At 46.7% G+C, this 19611-nt stretch overlaps 1 protein-coding gene across 3 annotated transcripts in view; it reads left to right on the top strand.

The window, feature by feature from the left end:
• The window catches only part of LOC126535679 (saccharopine dehydrogenase-like oxidoreductase), a 227825-nt gene that overhangs the window by 173608 nt on the left and 34606 nt on the right, over nt 1-19611 (top strand). For all 3 annotated transcript variants that reach the window (XM_050182499.3, XM_050182501.3, XM_050182500.3), the window contains one exon: nt 5291-5347. In XM_050182499.3, the coding sequence (XP_050038456.1) occupies nt 5291-5347 (57 nt within the window). The remainder of the gene's footprint in view (nt 1-5290; nt 5348-19611) is intronic.

Below are 19611 nucleotides of genomic sequence, written 5' to 3'. Positions count from 1 at the left end.
AGGATACCTGTTTACATGTCGCGGTCCCTCACCCTGTACCTTGGCCTGCGCCGCGTGTGGGGTGCAATCTGTAGCGGCGTGGCGATGGAGCTGCGCACCACCCCCGCAGCCATAAACAACTCCGCGGGGCGTCCCGCGGGCCTCCCGTAAGCGAACCTTCGCGAGTGTTGTACACCAGGCACACGGACACATGATCCGACTCACTGTGCCGAAGGTCGTGCGCGAGCTCCCTTTTCTTATTACTTTGTTTACTGCTTTCCTTTTGCACTAGGTCCGCGCACCGCACTTTTCTATGCTCCTTTTCCTTCTTTTCTCCTCTCTCTCTCTAAAGCCCTCGCCACTTCCGGCGCGCTGCGCGCGCCCGCTCAATTCTCTCTTTAGACAGAATAAACTAGACCTTGTTACCGAAAAGACGTGTGTCCGTCTCGTTTACCACGGCTCTACAGCCTATATTGAACTCTTCTTCCCCACCAGTCCCTGATAGCGAGTACCTCGTCACTCCTCTGCCCGACATTCCACTACAGTATGACGTTGCCGTGCCTCACAGTATACTTACTATTACTGCGAACTGCACTTTCATGCCTATCTTTAACTTCGGATTGGCAAAGCAAATTCTACCACAAGGTATTTGCCTTGCCAACATTGATTGTCTCGGCGACCATCACAAGGCAACTTTATCGACCGATGCTTCTTGCGAGCTTAGCAGGCCCATCGTGCCAGCCTCAGCCACCGATCCCAAGATACAGAAAATGGTTGCGACAGACCTGTCCTCTGCACATGCTGAAGACCTTTACTAAGTATTATCGTCCTACAGAGTTATTTTCGACTTCGACGATCGCCCTTGGGCCAGACACTCGCGGTCAAGCATCGGATTTTTACTGGCGATGCTACTCCTATTCACCGACGACCGTATTGAGTTTCTGCGTTGGAACGCCGTGTAATTCAAAATGAAGTCAACAAAATGCTAGACAAAAACATCATTGAGCCTTCTTTGAGTCCCTGGGCGTCACCTGTAGTGTTGGTTAAGAAGGATGGCACATGGCGCTTCTGTGTAGACTACCGCCATCTGGACAACATTACTAAGAAGGATGTCTACCCGCTCCCACGTATAGACGACACCCTTGACTGCCTCCACGGTTCCAGCTATTTCTCTTCTATTGATTTTCTTTCTGGATACTGGCAGATTGCGGTTGACGATATGGACAGAGAAAAATCTGCGTTCTTCACACCTGATGGCCTATACCAATTTAAAGTAATGCCGTTTGGATTATGCAACGCCCCTGCCACCTTTGAGCGTATGATGGACTCCTTTCTCCGTGGTTTCAAATGGTCCACATGTCTCTGCTACCTCGACGACGTCATCGTCTTCTCGCCCACGTTCGACACTCGCCTTGATCGTCTAACAACTATACTTGATGTATTTCGAAAGGCGAAGCTGCAACTTAACTCGTCGAAATGTCTTTTCGGCCGCCGCCAAATTACTCTTCTGGGCCACCTGTTGACGCTTCCGGAGTACAGCCTGATCCCGACGAAACTCGCACTGTCCGAGACTTTCCGGTTCCGAAGACAGACTATAATCAGTTTTGTCGAGCTATGCTTGTACTTTCGCCGTTTTGTTCAAGATTTTGCGGCAATTGCTAGACTCCTCACTAATCTTTTGAAGAAAGGCGTACAATTCTCGTGGGGTACTGCAGAAGCCGCCGCCTTCTCTCGTCTCGTCACTCTTCTCTCCTCACCACCCATTCTAGCCCACTTCGACCCTGAGGCCCCTACAGAATTGCGTACAGGTGCCAGTGGTCATGGCGTAGGTGCCGTCTTAGCCCAGCGTCAACGTGGCCAGGATCGCGTTATTGCTTATGCGAGCCGCCTCCTCACACCATCAGAGCGCAACTATTCCATTACGGAACGAGAATGCCTTGCTGTAGTCTGGGCAGTTGTGAAGTTCCGTCCTTACCTTTACGGTTGCCCTTTTTCCGTAGTCACTGACCATCATGTTCTCTGCTGGCTCTCATCGCTAAAAGATCCTACAGGCCGGCTTGGTCGATGGGCTTTGAGGCTACAAGAATTTTCATATTCCGTGGTCTACAAGTCTGGCCGCCTGCACCAAGATGCTGATAGCTTGTCGCGTTACCCTGTTGACGACCGTGACTCCTCCAATATCACCAGTGCTGCTTTCGTATACTGTGTCGCAGCTGCTTCATTTCGCCGACGAGCAACGTCGTGACGCCAACATCAGAGTACTCATCGACCGTTTTGAACACTCTCCGGCCAACGCCACTTTACGGCTCTTCGTCCCCCGCGACGGTACTCTGTACCGTCATAACCTTCATCCGGACGGTTCTGAGTTCCTACTTGTCATACCTAAACGCCTCCGCTCAACGATTCTAGAAGAATTCCACAACGCACCAACGGCAGGACGCCTCGGCGTATCTCGAACCTATGACCGTGTACGTCGCCGTTTTTTCTGGCCGGGCCTTGCCCATTCCGTACGACATTACGTCGCCGCTTGTGAACTTTGCCAACTACTCAAGAAGCCTTCCCAGCCCCCCGCTGGTTACCTGCAGCCGCTTGACATCCCTGCCAAGCCCTTCCATCGTGTCGGCTTAGACCTTCTCGGCCCATTTGCGGAATCCACATCAGGAAACAAGTGGGTTGTCGTCGCGGCGCACTACGCGACCCGTTACGCCGTAACCCGTGCCCTTCCGACCAGTTGCACAACTGATGTTGCAGACTTCCTCCTGCATGTTATCATTTTGATTCATGGTGCTCCACGTCAATTGCTAACAGACCGTGGCCGTACATTCTTAGCCAAAGTCATTGACGACATCATGCGTTCCTGCTCAATACAGCATAAATTTACCACCTCCTACCACCCTCAAACAAATGGCCTCACTGAGCGTTTGAACCGCACCCTTACAGACATGCTATCTAAATACGTTTCAGACGACCACCGTGATTGGGACCAGGCTCTACCTTATATTACATTTGCGTATAACTCTTCCCGTCTCGAAGGTGCTGGCTTTTCGCCTTTTTACCTCTTGTATGGCCGTGAACCGACGCTACCACTGGGCACTGTGCTTCCGTCCAGCACAGCTTCAACTTGCGCTTATGGCCGTGATGCTATCGCCCATGCTGACCATGCTCGCCAACTTACGCGCACTCATCTACAAGTCTCTCAAGGCAAACAAAAGCAACGCTACGACCTCCGTCACCGTGATGTCCATTTTGTGCCTGGCACCCTCGTGTTGCTTTGGTCACCATTGCGTAAAGTTAACCTTTGTGAAAAACTGCTTTCCTGCTACACAGGCCCATATCGCTTGCTTCGCCAAGTAACCGATGTCACCTACGAAATCGCTCTAGCCACGCCCACTACGTCATCCGCTGTGACAACCAGTGACATTGTCCACGTTGCCCGACTCAAGCCCTACAACTCTCCATGCACCTTGGATATTTAACAGCACCGTGACGGTGCTTTTGCTGCCGGGGGGTAATATTACAATATCATCGAGCAATGCTCAAGAGACGAGCCGCTGCGAGAACGACGACGAAGTGGGTCTGTACCCTTGGCGTGGGCGAGTGTCGGCCTGGTGGTCTGGCTCCAGTGTAAATACCCTGTATATAGCCTCTTTCATCTGTGTTTTTCCACACGTAACAATACTATGCACTAACCGTTTGGCATGCAGTAATTGACTACAGCTTAAGCGGTTAGCAAATTCAATGGCAGCAGGGTGGGGATTTGTCGTGACTATATTTTAACGAGAATTACTTATTAAGTAGGTACCTAATAAGTCTGTTTTACTGTACCATGATAATGTAGTCAACATCCATCTAATAAAGCAAAAAAAAATGCTTTATGCTCAAGATTTCTTGGGTTAGTAATTTTTTATTCAAACAACTGTGGCTGTGCTGAGCTCAAGTAATGAAAAGTTTGCTTGTCCTAAAAGCATGCCTTGCCATGTAAGGTCCCCATATCAAAGACTTTTGTGCCTTTTCATTCATTCTTGTTCATTGCATACCTATACATGTGAAAGATAATTGAGGAATCTTTTATTGAAATATCTTTACTAGAAAACAAATGCTGTGCCTGTTCATCTAAGAAACAATTTCAAAGTTATGGGTTCTTCAAAAAGGTTATTTTGATGTACAGAATATCAGTCAGTGTCATTTACAGTCTTTAACCAATAACAAAGGTGGCATTTTGTGCTAGGAACAAGGGAACTGACGGCTAGGTTCAGATAAAAAAGTAATCTGTACCCTAGCTACATCTATCTGCTGTTACCTTTGTTGTGGTTATAAGTTCTCAGCGGCATCGGGGAGTTTTGGAAACAGTGTACCAATGTTTTTTTGTATATGGAAAAACCCAGGCTCCATTGTAGGCTCTTTTCATTCTTTTGCAAGCCCAGTGGTTTGCGTTTCATGAATTTGGGGTACACAAAATATAAAACTCCCTATTTTCTTTGGGCTGTGTGTAAACGATCGAGCGCAACATTTAAAAATGCAACAATTTTTGTGGAGCTTGGAGCCTTATGTCCAGAGCTGGGCTGTTAACTTCCAATAAAAAGAGGCATTCAGTGGCCTGTGGCTTGTCAAAGGGCTGCTTTGATGTAATGTGCCACGTACTACTCGTACCTGCTGCTTGTAACTTCAAGTTGTGAAGCCACAGTCGGCCGCCTGGGGACAAGTGTGAGGCATTGGGGGGGTGGGGTGAGGACAGGGAGGGCGAAGGCACACTCGTCGTATGTGTCCTGTGTTGATGCCTCTGGCACTGTGAATAGGTAGAGGAGACAGATAGCTAATGGCAGATTAAATTTTATTCAGGAAATTCAGCTTCGTAAACCTTTCTCTCACACACAGAAAACAAGTGAATAGGAGCATTCATACAGTACAAAAATTTAACTTGGGATTATGTATTTTTTGGTCCGCTTCAGTTGAAAAGCTTGAAGATGAACCAGCTCTCCCACATGATGTGAGTGTCTTGTGGGCCAGGCAGAGAGGTGGCTTTCCAGCTAAGGTGTTCCACTTCAGAGCACAAAGTTGTGGGTTGAATTTTGAGCTACCATGGCCATGTTACAATACAGTCAGAATGCAAAAAGGCTGGTGTACTAAGCTGGGAACACGCTGTAGAAAATATAGAGTCATCAAAATTGAATGTGGAGCCCTCTGCTACGCATTGGCATCTCTCTCCCAGTCTTTCTCAGTCTGTATTTTGCTTTGGGACGTCAAACCCTGGCAATCAATCAATCAATCAATCAATCAATCAATCAGTCAATCAATGTAATCTTCTTTGCAGTTCCCGGGCTTCTTCTCAGCCGGCATGGTAAAGCATGGTGGCCCTACCAGGGAGCAGGTTGGTACAAAGCTGGCTTTGCTTTTGCTTTCTCTTTGCAGGTGCACCCACTGCTACAACACAGTGTGAGGGCAGAGCACACAACAAAGATTGTTTCTTTCATACGCTCATGCCACAGTGCTCACAGTCTTGCTTCTCTTTGTCCTCTAGTCAAGAATATAGTCTTTTTTGGTCTAATACGTCTGTAAGAATATTGCTACACGCGTGTGGTATATGTTTGTTTGAATGAGACGCGTGGGCGCCATCACTCCAGAAAAGAGGAAGAACGAACTGGGCTCGCGCTGTGAATCTAACCGGTCACCGCTGCAACCGTTGTTGTAAATTAACCTGTAAATAGTTGCTCGTCATACTCGTCCAGTCGTTGCTCGTCCAGTCGTCAACCAAATCGTATGTCTCCTACATACAGGAAGTGCTCATGCTTCCCTCAAAAAAGCACCGCATTAGAAACAGTCCAAGTGGTTGCCAGTGCAGCTATTAGATCTCGGTGCTCATCCTGTGACCAGGAACGGCAGATGCGCGTGTGTATAATTAAGGCACACATACGGTATTCCATCACGGTGGCCCCTACTACAATATTTTGTGTATTTTAACTGCATAACACAGTTCTACTGCGCCAAAGCTGACTAAAGAGTTGGCACCATGGGCATTATGCCTGTTTCATCAATTTGGAACGACCGTCTACGTCCTTCCACCATGGGAGCAGTGGCCACTCAAGCATTCCTGTCGTTGCTGTCGATATTCACGCGGCCCGAGTCAGTGCGCTGCTGCCATGGAATGTTGCAAAGGTTCGGCAGTTCATCATCATCATCATCAGCCTGGCTACGCCCACTGCAGCGCAAAGGCCTCTCCCATACTTCTCCAACTACCTCAGTCATGTGCTAATTGTGGCCATGTTGTCCCTGCAAACTTCTTAATATCATCCGCCCACCTAACTTTCTGCCACACCCTGCTACCCTTCCCTTCTCTGGAATCCAGTCCGTAACCCTTAATGACCATCGGTTATCTTCCGTCCTCATTACATGTCCTGCCCATGCCCATTTCTTTTTTTTTTTTATTTCAACTAAGATGTCATTAACTCGCATTTGTTCCCTCACCCAATCTGCTCTTTTCTTATCCCTTAACGTTGCACCCATCATTCTTCTTTCCATAGCTTGTTGCGTTGTCCTCAATTTAAGTAAAACCCTTTTCGTAAGCCTCCAGGTTTCTGCCCCGTAGTTGAGTACTGGTAAGACACAGCTGTTATACACTTTTCTCTTGAGGGATAGTGGCAACCTGCTGTTTATGATCTGAGAATGCCTGCCAAACGCACCCCAGCCCATTCTTATTCTGATTATTTCAGTCTCATGATGCGGATCTGCAGTCACTACCTGCCCTAAGTAGATGTATTCCCTACCACTTCTAGTGCCTCGCTACTGATCGTAAACTGCTGTTCTCTTCCGAGACTGTTAAACATTACTTTAGTTTTCTGCAGATAAATTTTTAGACCCACCCTTCTGCTTTGCCTGTCCAGGTCAATGACCATGCATTGCAATTGGTCCCCTTAGTTACTAAGCAAGGCAATATAATCAGCGAATCTCAAGTTACTAAGGTATTCTCCATTAACTCTTATCCCCAATTCTTCCCAATCCAGGTCTCTGAATACGTCCTGTAAACGTGCTATGAATAGCGTTAGAGAGATCGTATCTCCTTGCCTGACGCCCTTCTTTATTGGGATTTTGTTGCTTTATGGAGTACTATGGTGGCTGTGGAGCCACTATAGATATCTATCAGTATTTTTACATACGGCTTGTCTACATCTTGATTCTGTAATGCCTGCATGACTGCTGAGGTTTAGACTGAATCAAACGCTGTCGTAATCAATGAAAGCTATATATAAGGGTTGGTTGTATTCCACACATTTCTCTATCACCTGATTCATAGTGTGAATGTGGTGTATTGTTGAATACCTATTGCGAAATCGTGCGATTACCTTAGTAAAAACTTTGTAGGCAAAGGACAGTAAGCTGATCAGTCTATAATTTTTCAAGTCTTTGACGTCCCCTTTCTTATGGATTAAGATTATGTTGGCATTCTTCCAAGATTCTGGTATGCTTGAGGTCATGAGACATTGCGTATACAGGGTAGCCAGATTTTCTAATCTGCCCACCATCCTTCAACAAATCTGCTGTTACCTAATCTTCCCCAGCTGCCTTCCCCCTTTGCATAGCTCCCAAGGCTTTCTTTACTTCTTCTGGCGTTATTAGTTTGATGTCGAATTCCTCTAGACTATTCTCTCTTCCATCAGTGTCGTGGGTGCCACTGGTACTGTATAAATCTCTATAGAACTCCTCAGACACTTGAACTATCTCACAAAGTCAGTGAGCATGCATTGCAATTGGTCCCCTGAGTTACTAAGCAAGGCAGTATCATCAGCGAATCGTAAGTTACTAAGGTATTCTCCAATGTCTCTTATCCCCCATTCTTCGCAATACAGATCTCTGAATACCTCTTGTAAACGTGCTATTCATAGCATGTTTACAAAGACAAAGCCAGTAATGGTATTGCTGGCTTTGTCTCTTAGCGCATACATCTGATTCTTGCCTATTCCTAGTTTCTTTTTCACTGCTTTTAGGCTTTTTCCATTCCTGAGAGCATGTTTATTTATTTCACGAGTACTGCTGACCTCTCATATGAGGCCTTAGGCAGGAGTGGGTTATAACACAAAAACAGATTGGAAAACAAAGAGAAACAATTCTAGAAGCGCAACAGGAAAGTTTGCCAAAGCAAGTCCAATTTAGGTATTAGGGAGAACATGATTCATGCACAAGTACAAGAAACCGAAACGCTAGAAATTTGAGCACTAAAAATTATACAATTCAAAGGCAGAATAATGGAAATGTTCAATTCTATCCATATCATACTTCTTTATGTCAGCTGTCTTACGCTTGTTGCTTAACTTCGGAAGTTCTGCCAGTTCTATTCTAGCTGTTGGGTTCTAGCTGTTGGCTTTCATACATTGGCGTTTTTTAATCAAATCTTTCATCTCCTGCGATAGCTTACTGGTGTCCTGTCTAACAAAGCTACCACCGACTTCTATTGCACACTCCTTAATGATGCCCATAAGGTTGTCGTTCATTGCTTCAACACTAAGGTCATCTTCCTGAGTTAAAGCCGAATACCTGTTCTGTAGCTTGATCTGGAATTCCTCTATTTTCCCTCTTACCGCTAATTCATTGATCGGCTTCTTATGTACCAGCTTCTTCCGCTCCCTCCTCAAGTCTAGGCCAATTCGAGTTCTTACCATCCTATGGTCACTGCGGCGCACCTTGCCGAACACGTCCACATCTTGTATGATGCCAAGGTTAGCGCAGAGTATGAAGTCTATTTCATTTCCAGTCTCGCCATTGGGTCTCCTCCACGTCCACTTTTGGCTATCCCGCTTTCGGAAGAAGGTATTCATTATCCGCGTGTTATTCTGTTCTGCAAACTCTACTAATAACGATCCCCTGCTATTCCTAGAGCCTATGCCGTATTCCCCCACTGACTTGTCTCCAGCCTGCTTCTTGCCTATCCTGGCATTGAAGTCGCCCATCAGTATAGTGTATATTGTGTTGACTTTACCCATCACCGATTCCACGTCTTCATAAAAGCTTTCGGCTTCTTGGTCATCATGACTGGATGTAGGGGCATAGACCTGTACGACCTTCAATTTGTACCTCTTTATAAGTTTCACAAGACCTGCCACCCTCTCGTTAATGCTATAGAATTCCTGTATGTTACCATCTATATCGTTATTAATCAGGAATCCAACTCCTAGTTTTCGTCTCTCCGCTAAGCCCCGGTAGCACAGGACGTGCCCACTTTTTAGCACTGTATCTGCTTCATTTGTCCTCTTAACCTCACTGAGCCCTATTATATTCCATTTACTGCCCTCTAATTCCTCCAATAGCACTGCTAGACTCGCCTCACTAGATAATATTCTAGCGTTAAAGATTGCCAGGTTCCAATGGCGGTCTGTCTGGAACCAGAGATTCTTAGCATCCTCTGCTGCGTCGCAGGTCTGACCGGCGCTGTGGTCAGTTGCTTCGCAGCTGCTGTGGACTGAGGGCTTGGGTTTGATTGTTGTATTCATATAGGAGGTTGTGGCCAAGTACTGCACCAGGGTGGCCAATCCTGCTCTGGTGAGGGAGTGCGTTACCGGTTCTGGTCACCGGGATCAGGCCGCACTGCAGGCCTGTTTATGCAATTTTATCAACACGCAGATTTTTTTTTTTAATCTGGTGGAAAATTGCTCGGCCTCTTGCACATGAGGCGGATGCTCTACCTCTACGTCACCGCTGCAGTTACTACTCTGTTATCAGGAGATCACAGTTTGGCAATGCTTCGTTTACATGCGGCTGATTGCTGATAACGGTTCGTGGTAAACCTTTCCAACATTGCATTTTTTTCGCCCAAAGTGACATAGACAATGTTATTTAACGGCTTTCGTTTGGCTGACACGCAGTCGTGATGGCAGAGACCACGATGTCCGAGACCTTCACAGAATGGCGGCATGCCGCAGTAGTTCGTATGGTTTATGTTCCGGCCATCTAAAATGCTTAGATCTCTTATGCAAAATACGGTCGTGTCCCGCTGGTAGTAGTAAAATAAATCACAAGGTCTCAAATAAAAAATGCCAGCTGTGCTTGCAGTTTCGGAATGACAGGTGATCGGAACTGGGCACTGTTCTGAAAGAGCTGTATGATGCTGCATTTTGTTTTTCACACGCAACAGTGGGAACTCTTCGCTGTCTAGTGTCAACTCCCGGGACCAGCTCAGTCTGGTTGTAAGAGCGCGTTGTGCGGCCACGTCTCATGCGGTCCTCGACTGAGGACTCCACCCACGCCCAGGACCCGTTGAGGGACCGTGCGGTTCCTATTTATTTTAATTTTTGTATTTATTTATGTAGGATTTTATTTATTTTAATAAATTTAGTTTTTCTCTCTCTCGAGATGGACATTTCTAACGGTAATTTGCAGCTAGGCTTGGGAATGCACTGGGAACAAATATGACACTGAAAATCTAGTTTTCGGACCAAAGTGCTGCCGAATTGTAATTGCTGATGCCAGCTTTAGAGCGGTCACTTTTGGAGTGTTTTCAAGATGGAGTCCCCCATATATAACGAACTATACTGATACAACAGCCACTTTTCGTGGAACTATCGAGTTCGTTATAAATGGGTTCGGCTGTATTCTGGTGCCTGTAGGAAGCAGACCTTGTTTGATTTATTAAACTGATGAAAACTGGAACGGAAATGTTGAAGCACTGTGTTTGGAACTTTGCAGCTCTCTATGGTCTGATCTGACAACTGATACAATGGGTGTGAAAGCCCTTCATTATGCATCACATCATACAACCATTCTGTTATACTGCTGTCACATGGCAAATTTAATGTCACTTCTACGAAATGACATTTTTTGAGATTAATGTCATTATCACTCCGTGCTGTCACACAGCAAAGATTAAACCATTTGAAAACAATAACAATGACGACAGTCAGTAAAAAGAGGCATCAGTAGCATTATATCCACTTGTCTCTAAATATTATTATTATTATTTTGCAGTAGTACTTAAAGGGCCCCTGAAACGGTTCGGACAAATTTTGTAGATGTGTAAGGTACAGCTAAAGTTAATCATTCCTACCACAATTTGTGCGAAGCATCTCATATTAAGTGCTACGGACGGTTACAAGTTACCCTCCTCCGTAGACATGCATTTTCTCCTCAACTCGTTCGCCGAGTGATCGAGGCTAAGCTCTGCCTTCACTGGCTCTGCGTCATGATGGCATGTCATGTCATCGCCTTCCGGTTCTCCAGGAGCGAGCGTGCGAACCTCTCCAAACTCTCCGCCAGCTGCTTGGCAGTCGACCCCAAGCGAGAGGTATCAAAGTAATGTGCGTTGTGAGCATTCTGTCGCAGCACTGAACGTGTCTGGTATTTCGGTAGCCACAGGCGAGCTGGGCGTTTGACGAATGGGTGGAGGCATAAACTCTAGCTGATGAAGGAACTATAGCGTAGACGTACGTGAGTGGCCTGATCGGTCTGCACGGTCTAGCCACCTGTTGGCACAGAGCTTAACCAACCGAACAAAGGGCTAATATTGCTCTAACCAAGTGCAACACATTTTAAACATTTACAAAAATGTGTTAACGATTACACTCCTGCGAAAAATTTACACCAGCAGCAAAGAAGAATACATTTCGTTACTGCTACTGTGTGTGGTTGAGATCTGTGCCACCATGTGGCTGCACCGGGCAGACCATTCACATTAGTGCTTCTGCTCATCCCGTGAAACAGCATGGTCAAATGGCCAGGCCCTGTCTCCTTGCGCTTGCATTTACCCGAATTCCAGACTCGCGAAACACTATTGTGGTAGTAATCCTCCAGCGTAAAGTGACTGCCGCAAACGCGCAAACCCTGGCGCCGATCGGATAGCGACAGTCCGATACATTGCAGCCAGTCCACTCGTCTGCTGCCTTGCAGAGGGACACAATGTCGCAGCTTGACATATTTCCAGTCACTGCATTTGCAGCCCACAACGCAACAAAGTCGAATCATGGTGCCCGTGAGAAGACTGAGACCGACTCTGACTGCGTAGCTCTCATCAAAATGGAGCATGTTGTAACACAAGCAGACAATGCTTGCTGTGTGCCGGAAGTGCTTAAGTGTAGTGAGAAATTGTTCTTGTGCATTCTCTTTCTGTTACTTTCTTTTTATAGAAACAAATGAACTAACATTCCAACTATTACGAACAACATTTCTTCACCATAAAGTTGGAAAAATTATTGATGAAGCACCCTGGGCAACCAATCAGATAGCGCACCCTACTAACGTCATTGGGGTAAATTACATCAAATGGGTAGCTTGAAATTCAGCCGAGCAGTCTGCTGTGATCGGCAGAGATGTACATTTTTTTAAAACCTTATAATAAATTACATGCTTTATGCGGAGCACTTGGATGCATCAATTAATGATCAGAAGGACCTACTCTAACGACTCAGTACGTTTGTACAAAATCGTTTAACTTGTTTCAGGGTCCTTTTAATTGCTTTGGAATATGTCGACACAGCCAACACAAGTCCAGTCAAGCTGAAAGTCAAGCAGGCCACATTGCAGAGCGGGCAGCAAATGCAGTGGCTGTGTCTGATGTGGAGGCACGAAAACCACAGTTGTGTGTAATTGCCGCTCTCATGTAAGTTTGAACCAAGCACCGCAGTGAGGAAAGATGTGGCCATGGACGGTATGAACAACAACAAACTTGGCAAGCACTGTCACCAAAGACTGCTGTCTACTCAACGGATTGAGAGTAGCTTTGTGTAATTATGCATTGTGACGTAGTTTAATGTCAGTAAAGTGATAATTATATAGCAACAGTGACAGAAGATGAAATCCTTTTTGTTGAGCAATGAAGAAAGGTTCAGTCGAAACCCGCAACAAGGAAATCACCAGGGAAAGCAAAAAAATTTGCTCTCGCAGGAATTTCGTTGGCACAAGAAGACTGGGAAATGACTTGCAACACAAATATATATTGCCAAAAGTTGATAAGCTTACTTCAATTGCCAAGCCTTGCCTTGCAGCAACTTGACAGCTCTACCTTCACACTGCAAGAAGCAGTCCAATGCCACATTGCTATCGAAAAAGGAACGCATTGTGTCGAAGGTGTCTAACACATCCTGTGGATTCGTCTTCTTCTTGTGCTATTTTGGTCCTTGGTGGTCCTTGGCATCGTCAGCTCCACACACGTTACTTACGATGGCCTCGTCGGTAGTCTCCTCGTGAAGAAAGCGTCTTGCCGGTTGGGCTAGTTGGGAACTCGCCAGTTGGTGAGGGGTGTTTTCAAGTGTATGCATGCAAGGGTTTGTGCGTTAATGTAGGAGTGCAAAATTTTGCCCAATTAATTCAATATGAAAGCATCTTCATCCACATGAACAAACTCGTTGGAGCAGAGGCCACCTGGAATTTTGTTTTCCACGGTGCAAAGTTCGCCTCATGCGTTCGTCATCGATGGCGGCACTCTACCGACAGCATGTATGCATCAATCAATCAATCAATCAATCAATCAATCAATCTTTATTTTGCATTCGTTCATTTACAAAAAATGAACACTGGGACAAGAACTAAAAGCTGCTTTTTTGCAGCTTGACAATGTATTTGCTCGTATGCATGACAGCGGGGACATAAAAAAAAATAAAGTTTGTACACTTTAGTGTATCCAATGTACAAATGTATTAGTGAGAATGTGTAAGGCGAAATGTACAGTCAGTGATACAAAGCAGTGTGTTTAGTCAGTACAAGTGACATATATGAATATACAGTGTATAACAGATATATATAATTATTTCCAATTGCTGAAAAATTTATCATACAACATTCTCTTTAACATACGAAAACATAGATAGCAAGTAAAGGTGTGTATAAATGTCTTGCAGGTTACATCTTATATGCAGAAATGTCATCAAAGCGTAAAACCACTTAACGAAGTTAAGTAGTGACTTCCCCTAGCCAAAGAAACATTTAAAAATAATTACTCAGTTTGAATTAGGAAGTCTCGTATTGTTTTCCTAGTAATGTCAGTTATCTCGACACCGTTTTCATGAAGGTTACTTAATAAGAATGGGACATGATTCGATAAACAATTTCATCCATAATTTATACGGGAGAGTGGTAGCAGCCATCTTTCTTTTCCTAATGTTATAGTATATGTCTGTTGGTTCTGTTAGGTTGCACAACCTGAAGAACGCTTCATTGTTTTACTTAAAGTACCTCTGGTATTTTAGGGCAAAGGTAACTTCATATAAACTTGCTAGACAAATGATATTGAACTTCGAAAATAGTTCAGATGGATGTGCATCGAATGGCGCGCTTTCGATATGACAGCCTTTTTTTGTGGCAGTAATAATTTACTGATGTTTTGCTTTGACATGGTACCCCATACAAGGTGGCAATACATTAAATGAGATGAGAATAGTGCATTATAAAGAATCAGCTTAACTTTAGATGGTATCGTCTCGGAGTCTACAAAGCACGCCACAAGCTTTGGCTAAATGGGATGCAATAAATTCCACATGTTAATTAAAATTTTGATTAAACAAGACACCCAAAGTTTTGACCTTAGGAACAAGTTCAATTACTTCAGAGCCAACCTGCAACAGTATGTCTTCACTCAGATGTTTTTGTGGAGGTGCAAAAATAACACCTTTTGTTTTTGTTGTATTTAATTTGAGAGCGTTGACCTTGCTCCATTTGGCCAATTGTCTCAGTGTGACATTGGCCAACAACGAGAGAGCGCCGATATTACGACACTGAAAAAAAAGGCTGGTGTCATCTGCATAAATGATGAAGTTCGCTTCATTAGAAATGTTTACAATGTTGTTAATATATATAGTAAACAATACTGGCCCTAGTATACTTCCTTGGGAAATGCCGTGTAATTTCTCGGAGACGTGAGTCTTCTGATAAAATTGAAATGAGTTGTTTTGTGTGGTTAAGATAAGATTGTAAAAGTTCGAGGGAAATGCCCTGAAACCCATAATGCTCAAGTTTAGTAAGCAAAGTCTGATGATTTAGCTTATCAAATGCTTTAGAGTAGTCCACAACAATTCCTAGCGTTAGTTCCTTATCTTTAAAACCATTTAAAATGAACTTTTTTTGGGTTAGAAGAGACAATTTAGTTGACATTTCCGCACGGAACCCAAATTATTTATTTGATATGATGAAATGTTTATCGCAAAATGACTTTAATCTTTTACAAATAACTTTTGCTAGTCCCTTGGATAGGACAGGCACCACTGAGACTGGCCTGTAATTCGACAGCATATTTTTGTCACCGGACTTGAATAAGACTAACTTTTGCATGTTGCATTTTTTCAGGAAAAATTCCAGTTGACAGTGATAGGTTAAAAATATGAGTAAGTACTGGTAGCAAGAGATCAAGCACAAACTTAAGTCTTATCTGAAGCTCGTTCGCATCGTGGGACTTACTATTTTTTAATGACATGAATATAGTGTAAACTTCATGTGGACCTGTAGGTTTAAGAAAAGCTGTATGTGCGTTACATGTGCCCAAATAGTTGGTTACTGCTGTGTCGTGAGTACTTTTTTCCAGACTGGTGAAATAATGATTAAACACATTTGCTAATTATTTGCCTCTTAGCGTTCTATCCTCAACTACAAGTTTAAAGTCAACACTATTGTGGACATAGGAATACAGAAGCTTTTTAATTCCGTGCCATAATAGACTGTTCCGATTACTCACCTCTTGAAATAGGTTCTCGTGATACCGCTTTTTCGCATTTCGTGCAAATTTTGTAACATAGTTGCAGTATTTCCTAAAGCCTGCAAGATCATCAGGGTTCATTGTTCTGACAAACTTATATTGACACGTGTACTTATCTTTATCGGGCAACTACGTTTCGCCGCTTAACTGTAATCACACAGCGAGGGACGCGCCTGCATGTATCCGACGTTTCTGGAAAGTTATCGACGCTTCTATCCGCGTGTCTGTTGTCGCCGAACCTTGTGTTATCAGATTTCATCGCGTGACACGAATGGTGTCGAACTTTGTGGAAGACACGCGGGTCCCATCAGTTAATCTGGAACATTCGACGACTGATCTATAAAAGCCGACGCGCTTGACCCGCTAATCAGATTTCCGACGATCGCCGACTGTGTTCGCCGCTTTCGTTGTGCTAGAAGTGTAGCCTGTTTTGTGGGCACAAGTTCGCCCAATAAAAGTTAGTTTTCTCGTTCACAGTATTGCTACTGTGTTCTTCTACGTCACCACCACGTGACATCTGGTGGAGGTGCTTTTCGTCCATGTACAGGACGCCCCCGACAAGCCGTGATCCCAGCCCAGACCACAAACAGAACACCAACGTAGTCCCGGACCACCGAGCAAGCCGCCGTCTTCAACAGCTGCCCCCGGAGCACGGACTTCTACCTGAGAAGACCAAGAAGATTGTGGCCAAGGCAACCGCAATGGCAGCCCCAGCGTCCCCCATCGTGCTGCAGCAACCCAGGGAACCACCAACGTTCCGCGGTTCCACATTTGAGGACCCGGAAACCTGGCTGGAAACGTATGAGAGGGTCGCTACGTTTAACAACTGGGCAAGCGACGACAAGCTACGACATGTCTATTTCGCATTGGAGGACGCCGCCAAGACGTGGTTCGAGAATCGAGAAGCCACCTTGACGACGTGGGACCTCTTCCGAAGCGGCTTCCTGCAAACATTTCAAAGCGTCGTGCGCAAAGAGCGAGCCCAAGCTCTACTGGAGACAAGAGCGCAGCTGCCGAATGAGACGATAGCGATTTTCACTGAGGAAATGAGCCGTCTGTTCCGCCACGCCGACCCAGAAATGTCCGAGGAGAAGAAAGTACGTCTACTGATGCGTGGTGTAAAGGAGGAACTTTTCGCCGGTATGGTAAGAAGCCCACCGAAGACCGTCGACGAGTTTCTTCGTGAGGCGACGAGCATCGAGAAGACACTGGAATTGCGGAACCGGCAATTTGACCGACGCACCAAGCCAACAAGCTACTCCGGAATTCAATCACTGGCCACGGACGATTTATGCGAGACCATCAGGGCCATCGTGCGCGAAGAACTGCGCAAGGTCTTGCCATCGTCGCAGCCTCAAGTGGCCTCGATCGCCGACATCGTGAAAGAAGAGGTGCACCGATCGCTAGGAGTTCCTGAGGTGCAACCACAATTACCGCAGCCCCAGCCAGAAGCGATGACTTACGCCGCCGTCGCACGCCGTCAAGCTCCCCCTCCGCGACAACGCCAGGGCCCTGTAACGCCACAATTCCGTCGTCCACCGCCGCCGCCGCCAGCACGCCCACCCGTCGCCCAGCGCACCTACGCGAGGAAGACGGATATTTGGCGCGCCCCCGACCACCGCCCGCTCTGCTACCACTGCGGCGAAGCCGGCCACGTGTACCGCCGATGCCCATACCGCGACCTGGGATTGCGAGGCTTCGCCGTGAACGCACAGCGCCCGAGGGAAGGTGAACGCCCTCGTGACATCGCCGACTACCTCGCCGCTACTCAGTGGAGCCCTCGACGACCGTCCCGTTCGCCGTCACCAGGCCGCTACCTGTCGCCGCAGCACCGACCATACACCGGCCCAGCCCGAGGCCGCTCTGCGAGCCCATATCCGGAAAACTAAAAACAGCAACCGATGGAGGTGCGGTTGCTGTTCGTCGAACTGACGAAGATCCTCCGCCGCCGACGAAGACGACGAAGAAACCATCTCGACGACCTAATGACGACACGCCGCCGTCCCGACGAAGTCAGGAAGCCAAGACTACACCGACGAAAGACGACTTGACGAAGCGACGTTCCAGCTTCAGTTCAACACGACGCAGCCGTGATCCGACGCCACGACCTAACTGCAACGCCAGACAAAGAACCACCGACCTTGACGTGCTTCTCGACGGCCACGCAGTCACTGCCTTAGTCGACACAGGGGCCGATTACTCCGTAATGAGTGGACACATTGCCGCCCAGTTGAAGAAGGTTAAGACTGTATGGGAGGGCCCCCAAATTCGGACCGCTGGAGGGCACCTCATTACGCCGACTGGAATCTGCACGGCAAGAATTACCATTCATGACCGGACTTACCCTGCCACCTTCGTTATCCTGCAACGGTGTTCACGAGACGTCATTCTCGGCATGGACTTCCTGAACCAACACGGCGCAATCATCGACCTGAAGTCTCAGTCAATAACGCTGTCGGAAGATCAAGCGATACCATCGGAGAGCCCTTGTAGTCAGCACGCCTTGAGTGTGCTCGAAGATCAAGTGAGCATCCCGCCTCGCTCCAGCATCGTTATTTCGGTCGGCACCGAAGCACCCGCTGACGTAGAAGGCGTCATCGAAGGCGACCAACGTCTACTACTCGACCGTGAAATTTGCGTCGCAAGAGGGATCGCTCGACTGCATGAAGGAAACACGAGAGTGTTGCTGACAAACTTCAGCCAGGAGTTCAAGCACATCAACAAGGGCACGACGATCGCATTCATCGAGGAAATTCAGGAAACCAGCGATGCCTTTGTCCTCTCGGATTCCGTTGCATCTACCCCGACGACCGCAGTTCCCGAGCCAGACTTCAACATAAATCCAAGTCTCCCCGTGATTAAGCAGCAACAGCTCAGAAGTCTGCTTCGACGATACAAAGACTGCTTTTCGACCTCATCAAGGATTCGACAAACACCAGTCGCAAAGCATCGCATAATCACCGAAGAGAGCGCTCGACCACTACGCCAGAGCCCTTACCGAGTTTCGACGCGAGAACGCGAAGCTATAAGACAACAAGTCGACGAAATGCTGCGCGACGACATCATCCAGCCGTCGAAAAGCCCGTGGGCGTCTCCAGTTGTTTTAGTGAAGAAAAAGGATGGAACCCTACGTTTCTGCGTCGATTATCGTCGACTGAACAAAATCACGAAGAAAGACGTATACCCCCTCCCACGGATAGACGACGCATTAGATCGGCTCTGCAATGCTAAATACTTCTCATCGATGGACCTCAAGTCTGGCTACTGGCAAATAGAAGTCGACGAAAGGGATCGCGAAAAGACCGCCTTCATCACGCCAGACGGCCTCTATGAATTCAAGGTTATGCCATTTGGACTGTGCTCGGCGCCTGCAACGTTCCAGCGCGTGATGGACACGGTTTTAGCAGGATTGAAGTGGCAGACCTGTCTTGTTTACTTGGATGACGTCGTCGTCTTCGCCGGAAATTTCGACGATCACCTTAAGCGGCTTGCGACAGTATTAGAGGCCATCAAGTCATCAGGGCTCACCCTGAAGCCGGAAAAGTGTCGCTTCGCTTACGATGAGCTTCTATTCCTAGGCCATGTCATCAGCAAATCTGGAGTGCGCCCCGACCCGCAAAAGACAGCTGCCATCGCAAAGTTCCCGCAGCCAATCGACAAGAAGGCAGTGCGCAGATTCCTTGGCATGTGTGCCTACTATAGGCGCTTTGTCAAGGACTTTTCGCGCATCGCGGAGCCGCTAACACATCTAACGAAATCTGATGTCGAGTTCAATTGGGAAACGCCGCAGGCCGACTCATTTCAAGAACTCAAACGACGCATGCAGTCGCCGCCGGTACTTGCACACTTCGACGAGGACGCCGATACTGAAATCCACACTGACGCCAGTAGCCTAGGCCTCGGTGCCGTCCTAGTCCAGAGGAAAGAAGGACTTGAACGGGTGATATCGTATGCTAGCCGGTCGCTGTCAA

This window comes from Dermacentor andersoni, chromosome 7 (genome assembly GCF_023375885.2).
Source record: "Dermacentor andersoni chromosome 7, qqDerAnde1_hic_scaffold, whole genome shotgun sequence".
Taxonomy (NCBI): Eukaryota; Metazoa; Arthropoda; class Arachnida; order Ixodida; family Ixodidae; genus Dermacentor; species Dermacentor andersoni.
This window is presented reverse-complemented; position numbering and strand designations above follow the sequence as displayed.